The 21,453-nt window shown below is 26.3% G+C and overlaps 2 protein-coding genes across 3 annotated transcripts; both read right to left on the minus strand.

Moving 5' to 3' along the window:
• Positions 1-1,434: 1,434 nt before the first annotated feature.
• On the minus strand, positions 1,435-7,192 carry LOC112603224. 2 transcript variants are annotated; one of them, XM_025351714.1, is made up of 12 exons: positions 6,336-7,191; positions 5,876-6,239; positions 5,420-5,787; positions 4,255-4,446; positions 3,953-4,168; positions 3,595-3,850; positions 3,260-3,521; positions 3,030-3,195; positions 2,776-2,948; positions 2,550-2,709; positions 2,128-2,308; positions 1,473-2,045 (listed from the first exon to the last, which is right to left on the minus strand). In XM_025351714.1, exons 2-12 carry the CDS (start codon positions 6,000-6,002, stop codon positions 1,768-1,770), a joined length of 2,379 nt encoding a protein of 792 aa, XP_025207499.1. In that variant the 5' UTR covers positions 6,003-6,239; positions 6,336-7,191; the 3' UTR covers positions 1,473-1,767. The 2 variants fall into 2 exon arrangements, with proteins under 2 accessions (XP_025207500.1, XP_025207499.1); XM_025351715.1 differs by having other exon boundaries at positions 1,435-2,045; positions 3,260-3,518; positions 5,876-7,192.
• A 7,928-nt stretch (positions 7,193-15,120) lies between these two features.
• Positions 15,121-15,954, minus strand: LOC112603233. The gene is given in 4 exon segments (XM_025351724.1): positions 15,121-15,282; positions 15,284-15,464; positions 15,541-15,702; positions 15,798-15,954. Coding segments are annotated over 4 exon segments (486 nt in total). The 5' UTR covers positions 15,842-15,954; the 3' UTR covers positions 15,121-15,183.
• Positions 15,955-21,453: the final 5,499 nt, after the last annotated feature.

The following is a 21,453-nucleotide window of genomic DNA, read 5'->3' on the forward strand; positions in this document are numbered from 1 at the left end:
AAAACTATAACTATATCCCGAGGTTATATAGGTTTTATTATTTTGTGAAATAATAATAGTAAATAGTACGTATCTAATATGTGTAAATACTGTTAGTGTACAATATGGTTAAGTTTAAGAACTAATTTATATTTTGGTGACAACAATATAAGCTTAAATTAAGTTATAAGTGTATTCGCCCAATTATAAATTGTATAATGCATGTCGAAGTATGAAATTAACTTTTATATCAAGAGTCAAAGTTACCAATTGATAGACTGTAACCAAACACTAGGTCTTTTACAAATAGCAGAAAAAAAGGCATTTCGAAAATTACATAATATGGTATAACAACCAATAATAAACAAAATTTCTAATAAATTATGTGTCAAAAATTTCATTTTTTTACTGCCAAAAAATGTATCCAAAATTTTATTCGGCTTATAAATATTAATAATAAAATTACTTTAATGTATATCTAGTCATAGGCACAACTTCAGTACCATAGCTTGGAAACTAGACATTATTACAGGATGCTACATTTACATATTTTAAGAGGAGACCGTAGAAGCACTCCTTAGAGCTAGCTCTTCCATACTTCCTATTGCATTAATATATCTAGTTTTAATAATTTTAAAAATTAAATGTTATTTGTCTTAATATACTTTAAGGAATATACTGAAAGAAGTATTTGGTCTCTTAACCATTGAAAAATAACTTACAGTTAATACCGATTTATTTTCTCATAATATGCCTTATAACATATGTTTAATTTATATTTGTATATTATTTTTACTATATATAAGCAGTATTGTAAATTTACACATGTCAGTCTATGTGTGTATGTGTATGTGTGTGTTTGTAAATGTATATGTGTGTATACTTACCCTATTTAAATGAGATAGTCTTTTTGTATTTTAACCGCCTCGATTATTTCATCTTGTGTCAAGACTGTTAAGTATTAAAATCGAAATAATTTATGTAAATGAGGTAGTAAATTAATATTAATTAATAATAAAAAAAAAAATTATAAATGTTCTTTAGTTGTTCTTCTTTATTTATCATTAAAACATGTATTTTTCTAAGTTAGTGTTATGATAAGTAATTCGATGTGTTATATCATCATTAAATAAACTATAAGCTAACCATATTGTTTATGATATTTTTTTTCTTAATACAAACATAAACATGATTACATAATAAGTCAAATTTAAATATTTATACAAATTGGTGCTTTTATAAACTCTGAATATATTATTAACCTTATAATATAGAAAAGAATAAGAAAAATATAAATGACTAGAATATAAACAACAGAATACACATTTTTTATAGTATTTAGTACAATCATTCTGACTCTTAAGAAATGGTTGATATAATTTTCAAATGTAGCATAATTAAATCTTTGCCCATAAAAAAAAAAAATACATAAAACTTACAAAATTTTTACCGCTAAATGTTTTGCAAACATTGTAAACATTCTTTCAGTAATAGCTAAAATATATAATCAGATATATTCAAAAAAATTGAGCTTTTAGTTTTTGAATAAATTTAATAGGATCATCAAATATCAGGATATATCTATCTAAACATATCTAAACATATGTTAACTATTCATTTTAAAAACAGGAATTTTTTTTAACAAATTAAAATATATAATGACTAAACTACACAAAACATAGTACACAAATATAAAGAGAGAGAAATATTCAACGCAAATAATGGTTTTAAGTAAATATTTAAGTAGACAAGTACATTTTTGTTTAGTAAATAGTAGATTAATGCTAATCAAAAAAATTGATATTTTTTTACGCTATCAGCTGCTACATCAGTTACCAATAAATAATATGATGAGCATTGTTGACTATCATCAGTAACAGAATCTTGAACTTCGGAAAATGCTACCATACCAGCTGGACGACGTAATTTGCAACCATTGGAATCAACAGTGTTAACTAGTTTTTCAGTTTCCATATCAATCAAGTCAATTACGTATGAATTATAGTGGCGTCTAGTAGCCAGTATAAAATTATTACAAGTAGCCAATGAGCTATATGAATGTGTGGCTAATAAAAATTGAAAACATTCATTACTTAGAAGACCATTTAGTGAAAAAATTATTTATACTTGTTATAACCAACTACTTACATTTATCTGTTGTCATAACTGTGATTGACCGCTCATAAGTACCTTTGCATGAATATATATCTAAACAGCGACATCCAGTTGTAGTTATACTAGAAATAACAATAATTTGTGAATTTGGCCCAATTGCCATAAATGTACCAACACATTCAGCAGATTTTCCATTACTTTTCTTATTATTTATCTGTAAATCAATAAATTAAAAGTGATGGGTAAATTTTTATTCATAAAAATGTCCAGGAACTCAAAAAATACAAAATTCTGCATTAAAAAATGAAATATTTTAGGTATCAGTAAGGTGAGAAAATAAGAATTAAAAATATATTTAAAACTAATTTTTGTTTTCAAACGATTAGTGCATTAAATTAAAAACAAAATTATTTCATTAAGTGCTTTGTGTTTTATCAGATTTTTTAAGTTCTTACTGTAAATAGATGTTGCCCTGTTGTCCCTTTGAATGCATGTATGTTACATGAAGAATCACCTATTAATACATGATCATAAATTCTGTCCACAACAACACACATAGGTTCGATCATACTTGAATGTGTCCACGACTTAACTGTTTCACCGTCTAGATTCATTCTAAAAAAAAAAAAAACCGTTTTTATTACCATTAGTAAATAAATAAAAATATTTTGAAATTATTACTGAGTCACTATGTTTGTACGCCAATTTACTGTAACTAATGTTTCATCACTCAATAAACCGATACCAGTTGAAGAACGACCACGCATAGCTTCAATGTTTTGTATATCACAAATATAATTTAAATGAGTGTCAAGTACTCTTATGCGACAATTTCCTGTGTCTAAAACATACACCTAGAAATAATAAATACAACATTTTAATGGGACACATATTACCTTTTATATTATGTTTAAAATAATTGTTTGACCTCTTACCCTAGTGGAGTGGTGATCTATAGCAATTGCAACAGGCTGTTGCATTGAAGGTCCTTTACTATATTGGCATGTAGGGTCAATGTTTTTTGTTACAGAGAAGTCAATATGTCCAGTATTACCATTATATGCAACTGGTCTACCTAGCACATAAATATGAAGTCGATATCTAAAACACATAAAAACAGAAGTCAAATTCATTTTTTTTTTCTAATTAATTGCATTTTATATACCTGCCACAAATAGATAAACGTAGACGAATTGTGTATTGACCATTTTTATGATCAATAATACGTACTCCATCATCACTAGTATTGTTTTCATATTTATGTTCTAAATTATTTGCAGTCCTTTCTTGTTGTATGTCATCTAAAGGTCCAATTAATTTCAAAGTTACTGGATCACCGCCTAAATTACGTCGTTTCCCATCATAGTCAAAAGCTGTTAAAGTAGCAACTCGTGAATCTACTAAACGAGGTATCAATAAATTTTCTTCTGGAAATACAAAGATATTTTAAACTTATAGAAAATTACTTATTAAATTGTTACTAGATTTAAATAAAATTACCATTTGATTCAGCAACATCCAGTGTACAATTACCAGGACAAGTAGTTGTAGTGCGTACCCGACCCATTTGTCCTATTGCATTATTTATAACATTTTTTATTGCTGTTAGATCTAAGTCCAAGGCAATAAAAGCATTTTCACGAGGTTCTTCAATACCGCCAGTAGGTTTTTGCAAACGATCGTTTAAAATTTGAATTCGTTGATTTATAGACTGTACATCCAATAATTGATGGACATTGCCACATTCATCCATAACCTAGTCATCATAAATTTAATAATGTAATAAACACATACCTAATGATTAACAGACAAAAACTATGTAATATTTACATACTATATATGTTGATTTTATACATACTTTAGTTTTTTCAGTATCAATAGCTGAGAGTTGTTGACTCAAAATTCTATTTTTAGTATCAAAAGCCTTATGTACTTGTTGCTGCAATTGTTGTTTACGGACTTCTATTATGTTCATCAAATCATTAAATGTATCGTCCAAAGTAGATAAACATTCATTACGTGCTGTATCTAAGCGTTCTAATTCAGCACATACTCCATCTCTCGAATAGTTCAACTATAATTTAAATGAATTACAATTCATTTAAATTAATATGTATGCTATCAACATTCGTATAACACTTAAATATCAGCGACACATACTTTTGTTACACATTCATTAGCTTTATACAACATTATTTCAGATGTACGTTTCATAGCTACAGACACTGGTATGATTGTATGAACTAATGGTGGAGATTTAGATGAAATAAGGGTACTTTCACTAATAGCTGTTTCATGTTTAGTACAAATTGAGCAGAATACTTGATCACATGTTTCACAATAAAGCAATTCCTATTGAATATGGAAAAATAAAATACAAATAATTATTAATATTTCTTATTTTGATATTATTAGGTATAAGTAAAGAAATCTAAAACTAGATGCATCTACATTATTGTTTAAAGCATAAGTTTAAGCATAATAATATGCATATAATTTGAAATATTAACATTTATCATCACACTAAATTTAAATATTAAGTTTTATTTTGCTTATTTGGATGTGTATAACATATTAATTCATAAATGCATAATATTATATAAAAAACATATTTAAAGAGAAATAAATCAAAAATTATAAAAATAATAATAATTTTTAAGATTTTTATACTATAAATGAAATTTTCAAAGAATCTCATTCAGGATATGATCATGTAAGGAGTTTTTTCAAATTACTCCATGAAATAAAAAATTGTTATTCATATTTTTATTAATTTACTCAATCATTACATTAATTACACTGAACTTATTGAATATTTTTTAAAATGTGTTTATTCAATTCTAGAAATAAATTATTATTCTATCATTTAACTACCTCTAGTAAACATATAAAATGTACTCTCATGCAAATAAACATACTGATAGGTAATTCTAAATGTAATATTAATTTATTTCATACATTACTTAGTAAATAAGCAGATTCCTTGCATTGAATATTATTTATTTTATTAAAGTAAGTTCATTCATGTGTATTTTATCATATTTTATTCTTATATGTATTATTATACCTATGTATTATTTGTTGTTTTATTAATTTAAACTAACTTTGATTCAAATTATTATGATTGCCTACATTTTAATCAACATTTTTACCACCATGTACTTATTGTATAATAAAATATTTATTTCCATAAGATTATTATTATTATATCAAGGATAAATGTAATACATACAACTGCAAAATGTGTCACTTTTTATTTTTGTATATTCGTGTTAAACATTTTTTAAATAATTATAATACAGGCTTAAGTTAAAATTTGTAATACCTGATTAATATGTGAAGATAATACACCATCACCACCACAACAAGTTGGTATTAAAGTGCGTCGTCTATGAGTTGATATCAAATCGAGTAGTTGATTGACTAGAAATGATGGAGGAAGAGCTGTGACTCCACCATTATGAGGAACAACTATAAGTTCTCTGCATATTGGACACCTAAAGGTTTGCCGCTGTTGTTGAGATTCCTGTTGTTGAGATGATTGTATAGTACTACTACTGTTTCGACCATTGTTCAAGTCTTGTGCTGTACGTCGATTGTGAGCTGCTGCTGCAATCTTTGTCAAACAGTGAAGACACACAGTATGTGAGCACGGTAAAAGCTTTGGAGCACGTTCAACACCATCATAAACGCCTATATGAACAAGAAAATATTAAAAAAATTGTTATTTTACAACACACACACCTCCACGAACAAAACAACAAAGTATAAAAATGCTCACACAGACAAGTGGCGCACGTCAAAAAAGCGTCGTTGAAATCGTCATAATCTATTGACACCGTTTCAACTAATTGTGTTGAGTTGTTGCTGGTGCTGCTACTGCTGTTGTTGCTGTTGACAGTGACCATTTTTTCAAAGTCCACACGGCCCGCAGAATCAGTGCATTGTTACGAAAATGAATTATTGCGCGTACCGAAATTAATCGATTTGCAAGCTTTATAGAAATAATAAATCAACCGCCGCCGCGGCGGCTGCTGCTTTTCGTGAATTAACATAAGAAATCAAACTGAGAGAGGCTCTGAACGACCGTTCCCCGGAGATTAGCAGGCAGCGACGGAAATGTGTGTGCCGTTCAGTCTTTGTTTCTTTATCGTAAACAATGAATTATAAAATTATAAACACTGAACGGTGAAAAAAAAAAAAAATTAAAAAAAAAAGTTAAAAAAAAAAAACGTTATCACCATCAATCGATTGTTATTGTTACAGCGGCATCAAGCTGCCATTGTGTTTCCGTGATAACACATTTTACGTCTTCACTATTATAATCTTCTATAGTAATAATAATACTATTATACGCACGACTATACAACTGGTAGGCAAGCGGTACGCGGGGAGACTCAGGTACCACAGAGCCGCGATATCCCGCTGGTGGTATTCGATTGGAAGGGAAACGAGCGGTCGACGACGGACACGGTCGACGCGGAGACGATTATAAAACGTAAAGCTTGGTAACGACTAACGACGATTCGTACTAACGACTGGCTCACGAATAACGTCCGACCGTCGTAAAAATCGATCGTTTCGGGGTTTGTTGACCGGGCACCGCGTCGTGACTATGGTTTGGGTTCACGAAACGACGAAACGGACTATTGACTTATTAACGTCTAATGATAATAACGACGATTGCGGACGTACATTAACGTGCACGTCGGATTCGTTGGACCGGACGGTTTGCTTTTCCCCGTCGAAACGTCGATGCTCTACGCCGTGACAGGCAAATTTAATGTATAAATAATATGTTTATTTTTTCAAATAGCAAAACCTGTTATCGTCTCGGTCGGACGGCTTGCAAGACCCTACGTCGACATTAATCGATAATAATTATCGCTTTTCGAGTGACTGTATTACAGCAGTACGCGTAACGTAACGTATGAAAATGTTATAATATTATTATTTATTATAGATGGGTAGGTAAACGTCTTACGAAAGTACGAAACGCACAAATAATACTATACAGAGCTCGCGCACGCGCGTCCGTTCACAGCAGTGGTGCAATGATGCAGAGCGTCGAGAAAGTTTCGTCCGAACACGCACACGTCGTTTGAAACGCTCCAAAACTTTCCGAGCACAAGTGGTGGGCCCAACACACCGCCGTCGGTAATGCGCACATGCCAGTGCAGTGGCCATAATCCCTACCTATGTATGACTATAATATTATTATTATGGTGCACTGAACTATTAATATATAATAATAATATAACGCACCACACGCGTCGTGTGTACACACAAAAAAAAAAAAAGGCATCTGTGCGATACGAATTAAAAGATAGTGTAATAATAGGTTTATTTTTATTTTAAATTTCCTTTTTTTTTTTTTTTTTGTGAACCAGACAGTTCTTGAGGTGTGGTCTGATGCCGTCCCGTTGATCGAGTCGATTAACGACAGATTTTCTTGTACAGCACTTGTTATTTATAGCATAGATTAAATATACATAAGTATATTTAAATATTTAATCCGTGTTTATAGGTAATAAGTACTAGGCTCTCTAGCAAGTACGTTTTAGGGCTTTGGCTGGGCAACGTGTGGTGTGTACTGAATATTGATACAAGGAGCTTTATTTTAACTGAAAATTATTAAATACAAATGGAAAATATTTTATTATAATATGCAGATACGTTTTTTAATCGATTAACATTTAATACAAATTAAATATACCTAAAAATAATTAAAACAAATATGAAGAAAACAATATTTCTTGGAATAATATTTTTGATTTCCTTTTTTATATTCGAAAAACCTTTTACAAATATACAAAGTTTTAATGTATAAGTAGTAAGTACTCTATAAATTAATAAAATTACTCAAAACCACTAAGAAAAATACTCGAAAATGCAAAATGAAAGTTTCATCTCTGAAATAAATGTTACATGAAACTAAAAATGCATTGTACTCATAGAGCATCCAAAAAATAATGAACTTATAACTTTTTATTAAAATTTGGGCCTTATTAATACAATTATACGTATAACTATATGTTATAAAAAAAAAAATCCACAAGGTTATAAAGCTTGAAAATTATAAACGAGATTTCTTGTAAATAGTTCATACAGAAACTAATAAATCTAAAAAAATATACTCGCCCAATTTTTTTTATAAATATATTTAAATTTAAAATTAAGACGAAATTACGTAGGTGTTTAAACGATAAACAACGATATATTAATAACAATAATTCAAAAACATTATTCAAGGAGATTTAAAACTTTTACTTATTTATGAATTTTACTATACCCAATTAAATTTTCATTATAGTATAATATTATATAGATTAATTTAAGATAATATAGCATATTATTTATTTATACCAGGGTTCCACCAACCAGACGAAATTTCTAGAAATATATTTCCATCGCGAATAAAAATTAATTTTAACCATTATTGGTCGATCGCGTAATAAATAATTTTTAATCAAATAATAAAATTGTTATATTATTATATATATTATTGAATTTACCATTATCGGTCAATTGCGAATGACTTGCGTAAGTAGGAATAGCTTAAATATAATAAACTAGTTTATTAAAGTTTATTTTTATCAGTTATAAGTTATAACACAACTGTCAACGACTGTTGGCCTTTTTTTTTTTTTGCTCATCAAACAAATCTTCTGGACTTAAGAGTTTAGACCCTAGATGTCGATCATCAGAAACTATTGACATTTCGCGAATGTAGCAGCTCATTTAATAGAAAAGGTTGGAAACCTTTGATTTATACCATGAACCTATTTATACAACGATACTGTTTTGTTTATTAAATTAATAACAATATAAATATGATTTATATTATTATTATAATAATTAAATATTAATAACTAATAAGTAATATAAATTATAATACATACAATATTTTCGGAAAAATTTTAATTAAACTTCCATTATAGTTATAGTAAAATGTATTACTTCAATAGCAATATTCAAAAAGATAAATTGGATACCGTTCTGGTGTCCACTTTCCAGTAAGTCATAGGAAAAATGTGTTCAAACTTGAATTCAATAATAAATGATTTGATGCGCCTAATATGGTTTACAATAACAGCAGGAATGTACGATTTAGGTATAAATTATAAGTACGTTAGAATATGAAAAACGATTCTGAGCGGAAACAGTCTATAGGTATGAACCTATAACTTGGTATATCTTATATGTTATATTTTTTGATACTGCTATTAAAGTAATTTATTTTACTATTTTTAATACATTAGGACGTAGGTTAAATACATTTTTATCGAAAAGTATTAGAAAATGATATTGTGTATACAAAATATTTAGGTAAATAGGTAATAACTTTAAGTAATTGGTAATTACGGTAATCTAATATACGTTAAAGTTTAATGTCTAAATAATATGTTACAAAAATGTTTTTAAATTATAACAAAGTAATTAATATTGTTATTAATGGTTTAATGGTTTAAATATACATTCTCGTCCAAATTGTACATACCTACTGGCTACTTATATATATTTTAGATTGTTTTGGTTTCAATATGAACTACTTTTACTTATGAGTTAGTTTTTATTAAATTTTCAAGCCTTAACTATAAAAATAGTAAATCTTAAACATTTCAAACAGAAGAATGATTTATAAATATTCGTGATTTTGGCGAATTTTGTCAAAATTTGAACTTAAAATGCTTATTAAAATAAATTGTGCTTATAGATATTTTAAATACTTTCATATATTCATAAAAACAATTTATGTGGACTCATGTATTAAATTTCTAAGCTTTTGACATAAATATAAAAATAAAAATTTTAAATACACATCTACAGATATTTATTTTTGAATTATAAAAAGTATCAAAAACCGTTTGATGAAAGTAATTAATTTAGGGTGAATGTGCAATGTTGTTGAAAATTTAACTTTAAAGATAAATAAAAATTAATTTGACTTTCTATAATAGAAATTCTTTTTAATATGGATTGAAAAACTTATAAAGAACCTCGATTTAGTTTTAAAATCTTAACTATAAAAATAAAAGCTTTCATAAATATATTTTGATGATAAAAGAATTTAGGAAATTTTCTATATTTTACGAATTTCGTTGAAATTCAAAGTTTAAACGCTTATAAAAAATTAGTGTGATTTTACATTTTTGATATTTTGTAATTGATAAATGACAAATTTATGAAGAACCTTAAACAAAATTGTCAAATATATTTACTCAGAGAATAACTTTTAATTGACATCTATAAAATAAAAAAAAATCCAAGTCTATAATTATTTGTAGCTCGAAAAAAGCTAGAATATTTTGAAAATTATATCCACGTAATAGTAAAACCAATGTATTCATAGCCCATAGGGGCGCTCATAATCTAAAAACATACCTATTGTAAAACTATATTGGTATTTAATAGTAGGTTTAGGCCGACAACGTATCTCCGCTAAAAATCATTTAAATTTATGAAAGTAAAATATTTAAAAACATTAGGTTTTAAAACAGTGAAAATATGTACTTTGATAAATAATCAATGTACCTATGTAGGTACATTTTTTTTTTCGAACAGAAATTTACAATCCTATAACCTTATATATTTATACATAAGAAGTAATTAGTGTACCTAAGTACATTATACCTACTTGTTTATTAATATTAACTAACTTTGGTGCAATAAGTTCTGAGGTATCTAGGTACTGACTATTATAATTAAATTTTAATAACTAATAATATGATCTTGATTTTTAATAGCAATTACCAGTATAAACTAATATTATATTTTATTATAATATAAATATCACATTAGAGTGCCTAATACAGACTACAGTAATACCTATATTTAAATATATTGATATATCATAATGCGAAAATAATGTATACTATGTAAGATATATAAAATATATTCTACAATCGTGATTGATGATATACAATAAATTATAATAATTAATGCAATATTGCAAAATGTCATATTATTATGATTACGTAATATAGTAACCATAATTTCTTTAATTCGATCTAATATATTATACTATTTTAAACTCTATAATGTAGATTACAGACAGCAACAAGAATTTATACATTGTTGATGAATGACGTTTATCGACCCATATAAATAAATATTGTTTTTAGATAACAGACAATAAGAATGTATCTAAGACACATACCTATATAGTCAAAATCCCAACTACCAACTCTAACTAGGTATTCTAAATTTTAACGCAGAACACAAACGTACAGAGTACAGTACTTATCGTAGTTAATAGAAATAAAAAAAGGGAAGAGTATTGAAAGTAGATAATTACTCTTTTGTACAGTCGTAAATGTCGAGTTTACCCGTCTAATCATTAAGTAAATCACTGTAATGTTTGTGTTAAATTTAAATTCAATGACAACTTAATGTAAACGAAAACAAAACTTAATCAAAAACAGTTAAAATTACGAATTAATTTGTATTATATTTTTAAATTTTTATTAAAGTATTAAATAATTTATTAATAACTATTATAGTCATACGATAAGTTAAATTAAATTATGCAAAAAACATTACATTTAAGTATTATAATACATATATATTTGTATAATATATTATTATTATTATAAACTGTTGAGTCAAATGAATCAATACTGACTTACCAGTTACCGTATTACCGTATACCGTGGTAAAAAATAAAAATAGACAATAACATTAAAAAAATCTTAATTATGTGAAAATGTGATTATATTTATAAAATATAATGATGTACATAAACCTACAGGTACAACTTTCAAATCCCCAAAAATAATATTTTTGAGTTATAGGTACTAAAATTATTTAAATTGTTTTACTTTGTTTAAATATCTAATATCATTTAAATTTGAACTTATAATGTCTAAAAAAATTGATTCTTATATATTTTTATTTAATACTTTGATTTCAATATGAGTTTCTTTTAAGCAACCTTGTGTTAAATGTTTCAATCTTAAGTTACCTATAATATTTCAAATTTTTTACATTTTTACTACCTACGAGACAACTTGCAAATTTTCATAACTTTAACGAATTTTGTGAAAATTTGAACTTCAATATTCATAAAAAAAAATCATATTGATTGATAAATCTTTAATATTTTTAAAATATTTTTGAATAAATTTAATAAAAATTTAAAAGGAACCTTATACTTATTAAATTTTTAAGCTTTTTACCCGAGCAAAAAATGAAACTATTTTTATGTTATATTTATTTTTATTTTTAAAATCTTTTTTATTGACACATAAAAATCGAAATTTCAAATTCTATAAATAGTTCATAAAGATTTGAGATAAATTATAGCATACATAGAATCTGCTAACACATTTAAAGAAAATTTCAAGAATCTACGAGTATGTTTATTAGTTTTTTATTGCGACAAAATACATTTTTTTAAATTTTTTTTACAGTTTCCTGTTATATATAGGTATAATCAATAATATTACATTAGCCAATAAACACTAAATTGTAAGTTTTTAGTAAAATAATTACCCTATTTAACTTTATTCATAAATACCTTCAAACCATAAGTATTAACTAAGGCACAAATTTTGTAGTAAAAATAGTAAAATAATTCATTGCAATAGTATTTATTTAATATCAGCTTGAACAATACAAAGAAAACTATGTTTATCAACAATTCAACAATTAATTATCATTTGGAAACAAAAATTTAAGTTGTCTTTTTCAACTCAAAAGTTATAACTTTAAAAATCATTGAAAAAAATTTAATTATTCCTTTAACATTAATTGATACTACCCAAATATTAATATAAAAATATATGTTTTAAGTGATACTGTCATGCCAATCACTATGTATAAATAGTGTAAATAGGTACAATACCTAATTTAAATGTGTGGTGCTATGGCGAATAATAGTAATCCATAATATTTAGGCTTAAGATTTTTGAACGAAGTATATCTATAGTAAATGAATATATTTATACGTTACAAATTTTATCATCACAAGTAAGATTCAAAAACGAGTAATGTTTACATATTACCCAGGTAATTTACAAAATAAGAATAACAAAATGGAGATAGTAGATAAGTAATAAAGTAACGTAATTTAAAAAAGTAAATGTTATGATATTTTTATGAAAATGTTGTTACATCAATGAAAATATACACTTAGAAGAATAAGAAAAAAATTTAATTTACTTCATTACTATTATATTAGTATGAAACAAATTTAAAATTTATAAAAAACCTGAATTTTAACAAAACTAATTATTACATTTTAATTTTCAATATCTATCTTAAGAAGATGTTACGCTTGCATGTGTTATCAGTATCTTATAAAAGTAAAAGGTAAATTTGCTTTTAGTAGAATCAATTTTGTGATTTTAACTAATATAAGAATGAATTTATTCATTATTAAACTTTAAGGTAAGAATATAATCTAAGCTTTTATTGATATATATCATTTTAAAGTAAGTTTTAGGTATTTACAATATTACAACTTTAAAACACTCATAATTCAATTTAAAATTATAATATTAATAAACCTCTTTTAGATTCTTAAAATTATATTCTTACCTTTTAGTTTGATAATAAGTAAATTTACTTTAATATTATAATAAACAACATAAAATTAATTCTGCTGAATGCAGATTTATTATATTGTACATGGGCGCCCATAGGTAATATTTAGGGGGGGTCAAAATAAAAAAAATTTCGAATGTAAGATAATAAAGATTTAATGTTATCTTTCACATATAAATGTATACACTATACATGCATGTTATATTTTTATTTGTATATATATAGTGTATTAATAATAATTGCCATACGAATAAATAAATAAATATATAATAATTGCCATATGAATAAATTAATTAATAAATAATATAATTAAGTATATTATTCGGTATCAGTAAGTAAGAACTGCAAATTTCTACGTTTTATTCCAAACATATTAATGACATCCTGAATGAAAGTATCCTTGTTTGCGTTAGATTAAAATATTTGTAGTACCTATATTGTGATCTTTATGGGTTTACCACAAATTGTTTGCGATAAATAATTTTACGTATAGGTTGTACGGACTACAGAATACGACCTATCTATGATGTTAATATACGATAACAATGAGTATATTTTTATACTTATTTTATATCTTAAGTGATTTCAACAAATAATTTGCCTTGGTAATAAGGTAATATTATGGTAATATTTTTTTTCCAGGGGGGGGGCAAGTGCCCTGTCTTGCCCCCCCCCCCGATGGGTGCCCATGATATTGTATATTAGTAAGACTAATAACAATACATGTAGTTATGTAAATTATGACATCCTTTTAATAATTTACATTCATATTAAATCAAACGTAAAATTTTATAAATTAATGCAAAGCAGTTTTATGCCTTAAATTGTTAATATAATACAATCACAATCATATATTCTGTGCCAACAGCCAACAGGTAAACTTATCCATCTTAATTAATTATTTGGCGAATTTCTATTAAAAGTTGGAATTTTTAAAACAAAAAACAATACTTACATACCTAGTTTTTGCTTTTTAATATGATACAATTATCATTATTCGTTAACATTTGTTAATGATTAAGGATTTAAGATGCTCTCTCACATGTGATAAAATATTGCTATCGACTAATTATATTAGATAAGAATTAAATTTTACATCTAAAACAAATTTAAATTCATTACTATCATTAAAATTGAATGCACTAACAAGTCATACTTATAACAGTTATAACCGGGTCTATCTTAAATACTGATCCTGAGCCTGCCTCTAGTTATAAGTAACTTGAGAGCTTTCAACAATATATAATTTACTATATAATTCTACAGTTTAAATGCGTATTGTGTTAACATAAAATATATTATGCATTCTTTTATTCAAATCATATACATAGAACTTAGTGTATTTAAAATATATGAAGAAAATGCATAACAGAAATAATAAGTTTTAATTAACTTTAATTTAAAATAATAAAAGAAAATTAAAAAAAAAAAAGAATACATTTCTTATTTAAACACTACAAAAAACAAGAGACATGTTCATTAAATGAATTAATAAAATGTATTTAAAATTCTAATATTTATTAACAAAATCAACAAAAAAGACTAACTATTGTGGATATTTGTTACTTTTGTATGAACATTGATTTCATTAAAATCCGATTTGTTTGTACTATCGTGTATTGTTGGATGATTGATTTTTTTTTGATAAAGTTTTGTAATCTGGCAAGACATTAGTTTTTTTCAAAGAATCAATCACCTGATCTACAGAAAGTGATGGATCAGCAACTACCATGTTTATAGCTATATTTGTAACATTTTGGTTTTGTTGAGTCTCTTGTAAATTGATTGGTGGCAATTGGCCACGAGTCTCTTTGTGAAACATACTATAATACAAAAAGGTCCTAATTAGTTAAATTAATATTACTATATCTAATCACAAAAAAAATGTATAATACTAACGATCTGAATGTATCTTCTGTGTAAAATATATCTGGTATTTTCAGTGATTGAGACGGCTTTGCATAATGTGGCTCTGATTCAGGTGGAAACGCCCGGTAAACATCGTACCATATAGGCCGATCATCAACTTTCATTGCACCTGACTTAATGAGTCCGTTAACCCTGTAGATATTTTAATAGTTCAGATTACTTTAAACTTCGCATACGGCATTATAACTATGTGTCGTTTATATAAGTAGTAAAAAATTATACAGTACCTTGTAAATATAGTTCCCAATTTTTCCAAACGACTTCCAGCCATAGTTGTGTTTATTAATTAATAATAAGTTGCAATACTTATATGAATCTTTACAATAATCAGTCAATAAAGTAAAAAAAATTAATTGAAGTCGGCAATTTCAGTATTATCATTTACGATAACATAATAGATACCAGATAAAAGAATATCATAACTGAATCAACCGAAAAATAATAAATAAATGAGAACGCGTACATTTTAATATTGAATATATGGCTAAACTGATTTGGCAATAACAAATAAACGATAAAATGATAAAAGATAATTATTAATTAATAATTAAACGAAGTTATAAAACATTATGGTGAATGGTGATCTTTAATAAAATATAAGTGATTAAATGACAATAAAATATTTAAATAGGTCAAATAAATAGTAAATATTAATTTTTTATTAGATAACATGTGGATATTATGAATAATTTATGAAAAAGTATGTTGAAATATGAGAAGTTCTACTGTGTTACCTAATAGCTTAATGCTTGTGTAAAAACAAATTGTTTCAAATCGCTAGTTGGAGTATATACTGTTCTACTTATTTATTTATCTATTTCTTACTATTCTTAATCTAGCTGTCTAGGTATAGTATTAAGTCTTTATTTATTCACATAATAATTCATAATTTCAGCAATTCAGTATAAATCCATTGATTATTTAAAATTTTTCAGCCTAACTAGCTTTTCGGTAGAGCATAAACTCTTATCTCAGGTTTATTAGTTTTATCCTATTGTGGTATGCCAATTACTTTTGACGTGAAGCTAAATAAAACAAAACACACAATATTAAACTATATACTTTAATACTGTTTTGTACTTCATCAAACAGTTGTCCATTATTCCAATAATATAATATGGTTTAAATCTATACTATTATATAATATTTAAATTAAATAATTTTAGCAACAATTAATTAAACTCATTATTTTACTAATTTTTAGTAATTATAAAATAAATAACTGTAATAGTAATATCAATATATTACCATAAAATTTATCTAGTTATTAATAGGTTGACAAATTATTTTCACTTAAAATCATCTTTCTTAAAGAATGATTATACGGTTTATCATTGAATTCAAATAAAACATATTACAGAGACTTACTTAAATATGAGGTAGGTATACATAGATGATAGACATCTACTGTATGACAGAAAGATAACTTACTTTTAACTTAGTTATAAGTAGGGCTAGGGACTTCATTCCCTAAAAAACCTTAAAATATGTATGCATTTATGCCTTTAAAAATTACCAAATATGTTATTAAAATATGCACAAAAAAATAAATAATAAAATTTTAATTTAGAGTAAAAAAACTTGTCATAATAAATAATTGATTTTCTTCTAACACCCGAGTTCTAGTCAGGAATCACGTGTGAGGTATACCATTAAGGCCATAGCCCATAAATAACAGTGGGAGCGTTCAGCAAGAAAAACAATACTAATGTCTAATTATATATATAAAACCATAAATGTAATATTTCTGGTCTAGGAAATCGATCTAAATTTAAAAGTGATTGTATAAAATATTTAAATAATTATAAAACTACCATTTTCATATTAAAAATGCTCAAATATGCAATTATAATTAAAAAATGGTCAAATATGCAAAATATGCAACTATAAATTTTAAATATGAACTCGTATTACCATGAAACAAATTTCTATATTACTTAGCTATGTTTTGAATGATTATTGAAAAACATGCAAACTCCTAGAAGTCCCTAGCCCTAGTTATAAGTATAACTAAATATTTTCTTAAAAAATAAAAATACAACTCATATTATTCCTTTGCATTTCAAATTAGCAACTGTAGCGATTTAGCTGGTAATTAGACCTTTATGTTGACAAATATGTATTTAAAATAATTTTACAATACAATGAATAAACAACAACAAAAAACTAATTAGTTTTAAAATGCAAACATAAACTTTTAATGTAAATTTCAAGTATTTATTATAGTTCGATTTTGAATTACAACAAAAAACCAAAATAGTTTGTGGAGAAATATTTATTACTTATTAAGTATACAAATGAATATGCAAGTACAAGTTTGAACTTCAACATCATCAATAATCATAAGAAATTAATTACTTATTAATAACTTTCCAGAAATATGATTAATTTTTTTATATGTGGAAAAACAAATAAAAAATCTAGAGTTTAATTTTCAAATCTTAGGTATAAAAAGAAAAATTTGTATGGTATTTGAATTGTAAAATGATTTATATAATTTCGAGAATTTTATCAAATTTCCAAATTCTTAACAAACGCTTTTAAAATTAAAAAAATGTGAATACATTTTTGATATTTATTGTCAATAAATGAAGAATTTATGAAAAATCTCTTTATAACTTTAAAATCATTTTTACTAGATGATACGTTTTTTATTCGTATTTGTAGAAAAAAAATTTCAAATTTCAAATGTCTATAAATAACTTAAAAAGAGTTAATATATTTTTAAAATATATCGGGAAACGCTATCATAACCATTTTGTGAAAATTTCAAATATCTAAATTCTAAAGTAATTTGTTTTTAAGTTAACCAATAAATTTAAATCGATTTTGTCAAAAACTGGTTTTGTGAAAAATATTGCAAGTTTTTTTTAACCTTTCTAAAGTATAAAGTCGAAACATTTTTTCAATTACTAATTACCGTGTATTTGAACGCATAAAAAAAAAACGTACAGATTCCTTATAAAATCAATACTGTATTGCTTCGCTCAAAATTTGAAAATTGAAATCATATGAATATTTAATTACAAAATAATTGATGAATTTTATCAACGTTTTAACAATAAAAACTTATAAAAAAATACTCTAACTATGTATTTTTTAAGTTGTTTATTTGGTAAATAAAAACTTATGAGAAACCTTGTAAGTATTAAATTTTACAATTTTTTTCAGAAATATTATTGATATTTATAGAAAAAAAATTTTAAAGCAAATACAATTTCAAATGTCAATGAGCTCAAACAGGTGTTGGTAAATTATATCATAAAAAAGTATGCTAACATTAATATTTGGGGAAAATGCCAAGTATCTACAGTTATTCATTTATGAATTATATCAATAAAAACCACTGTTGTCAAATATTGATTTTATATAAAAATTTTTATTTTTTTTTATTTTTCTTGGTTATTTTGAAAGTACTAAAAATTTTTTCAGTCTTGAAGGTATCAGTTAGACCACAAATCGCTATCATAAATTTAAAATTTTACTGCTCTAAAAGGTAAAGGGTAATAATAGACACACGCAAAAAAAAATAAATGAAAAACAACCAAAATTGTAAAATCAATACTTCCATCGACTCCGTTCAAAAATTAAAAATTTACGAATTTTCGTTTTTTAAAATTACGTTTAATTATAGAATAACAACTGTAAAAAAAATATGTTTTATTTTATAAATTGTCTATATCAATAGCGTAAGGTCGTAAGCGTGTTTGTATTAAACAAAACCGATTTCAGACGTCAGTTTTGTCGTTGGGTTGAAACGAGCTCGATCAATACACCAATATTATTTTTTTGACGTCCAAGAACTTACACATCTCGTTCTTAAATAATTTGTGTAGGAACTCAGGACTCAGTACCGTGTGAGTCTGTAGGAATTGAAGTGTACGGGTAATATTTTACCTGTTACTCCCGTGTTGAAACTTACGATTTCTCCCGGAAATTCCGGCCACGAACGAAATAGTCTACTGTTGCGACATAATGGAATAGGTTAAGGTTCCGCCCGAGTCCTGAACGAGTCGGTCACGTACACGGCTAAATAAAAACTCGGCGCGGAATGACTTTCGCGTGCCGACCAGAACAACGATCACCGACGGCCCTACCTAATTTTCGGACAAAATCCAGGGACGTACGTACGTCAGGACGACGGTCGACTCCAATCACTTTGAACGCGAATCAATCAAAAAAAAAAAAAAATCAAAAATACCTTATGCGGCAGTCGGCGGAACCTAAAACCGTTAATTCGGTACTAGGAACCGATAAGGAAACGCTCTCCGTCCGCCGAACGCCGCCCGTGAAAATAACACCACGCTCACGGGTGCGGCGTAACGCGTACCGGCGCGGCCGTCTCTCCTGGGCCCCTGGTACCGACGGCGAACGTTCAACGACGAATATCCTTTGTTCGTCGTTTTCCCGTTCTCGTCTTTGAATTTTTTTTTTTTTATTATGTTTTTTGTTTCCGGATTTTTACGTACCTACGTATCGCTAACCGAATGGGCCCAGCCGGCCTTGACTTTGGGATCGGCCACAGTGTATCAGGAGATGATGTGCCAACAGAAGGTACTCGATGGGGAGAATATTAATATAATATTATTATTATTATTATTATTATTACCTACGTACGCTCATAATATTCTCGTAATATTATGGGTACTTCTTTAAATAATAATATAATAACATGACGTAATCACGGCATTATAATATTAGGTACGTTGTGTTGTTATTATTGTTATTTTGTTTTACGATTTTTGTAAAAAACCATCTTGAAATTCGTAGGAAACCACGTTTACAAAACGCTCGGACGATAAACTAATAGGTATTCCGTACACACGTAAAATAATATTTTATATAGGTAACGTATTTTATGAATAGACAAAACGCAATATTATCGTACATTATTTTTTAGTAGATGATGTCCAAGGCGTCGGACGTCCCACCGTTGTTTTAATTAATATTTTTTATCGTTCGTAAAACTAATATAATATCTACCGTCGTAGACCGTATTATGTTCTTGACTTTTGAATTTGCCCTCCTTCCTGTGTATATTTCTGCGGGCGCCCTTAGTCTGTATTTAAGTCAACACACCGATATTCAATTTTCAATGAATTATTTGAATATCATGGTTAATACCGTAAAATATATAGCTTTTAGGAAACAAGTTAAAATGAATCTAAATAATTCAAAAATTGCATTGTTTGGTATGATGAATAAAATACGTAATACGCAGTGGTGAAAAGTTTGAAATCCTTGCGAATGGTATTTTTCGAATTTCAATAAAATTTTTTGTCTAAATATTCAATTATTTCATCGAATTTGAAATGTTTTTCAAAGACATTGTACCTACGAGTACGTATTTTAAGTTTCTGTAAAAACAACTTTTTTTTAAAAGTATTGCAAAAAAAAAAAAACTAAATTATTTTGAAATTTATATCGATTGTAGTACCTATTACCTATATACTAGTAAAAATTAGGTAACGAAAGATTCTAGTCTCCACAGAATATATAATTTCTAATTACAATTTACAATACCAAAATAAAATTAAGTCAATAAGTTCTGTTTAAATATTCTTATTAGTCAAATATATATACAAAAATATATTATACTTTTGGAAAAAAATAAATAAATTTTAAGATATTCTTAGAAATAGAGGACGAGTACTGAAAAATCGTCTATACTCCATTCATTTTTTTCATAAGCAATGATTTGTCATTTAACGTACCCATTACACGTTGACTAATTCGATGAGCTAAGACAGTTATGTATTCTTTGAAATTTACTACCTTTTTTTTAAATGTCAATACCAATAATATTTGATAACTACAGATTCTCTACTTCTCTATTTTTTTTTTTTTTATATGTTTTTAATAAACGTTATCTCTTTAAATTTC

Source organism: Melanaphis sacchari, unplaced genomic scaffold, assembly GCF_002803265.2.
Source record: "Melanaphis sacchari strain LSU unplaced genomic scaffold, SCAv2.0 Contig9_pilon_pilon, whole genome shotgun sequence".
Taxonomy (NCBI): domain Eukaryota; kingdom Metazoa; phylum Arthropoda; class Insecta; order Hemiptera; family Aphididae; genus Melanaphis; species Melanaphis sacchari.

Bases quoted from the DNA above. Each gene is read 5' to 3' on its own strand.
- LOC112603224 (XM_025351714.1), bottom strand. From the start codon at position 6,002: ATGGTCACTGTCAACAGCAACAACAGCAGTAGCAGCACCAGCAACAAC. The intron at 3,851-3,952 runs GTATGTATAAAA...TATGATGACTAG, and splicing joins TTGATACTGAAAAAACTAAA to GTTATGGATGAATGTGGCAA. The intron at 2,949-3,029 runs GTAAGAGGTCAA...TATTATTTCTAG, and splicing joins TAGATCACCACTCCACTAGG to GTGTATGTTTTAGACACAGG.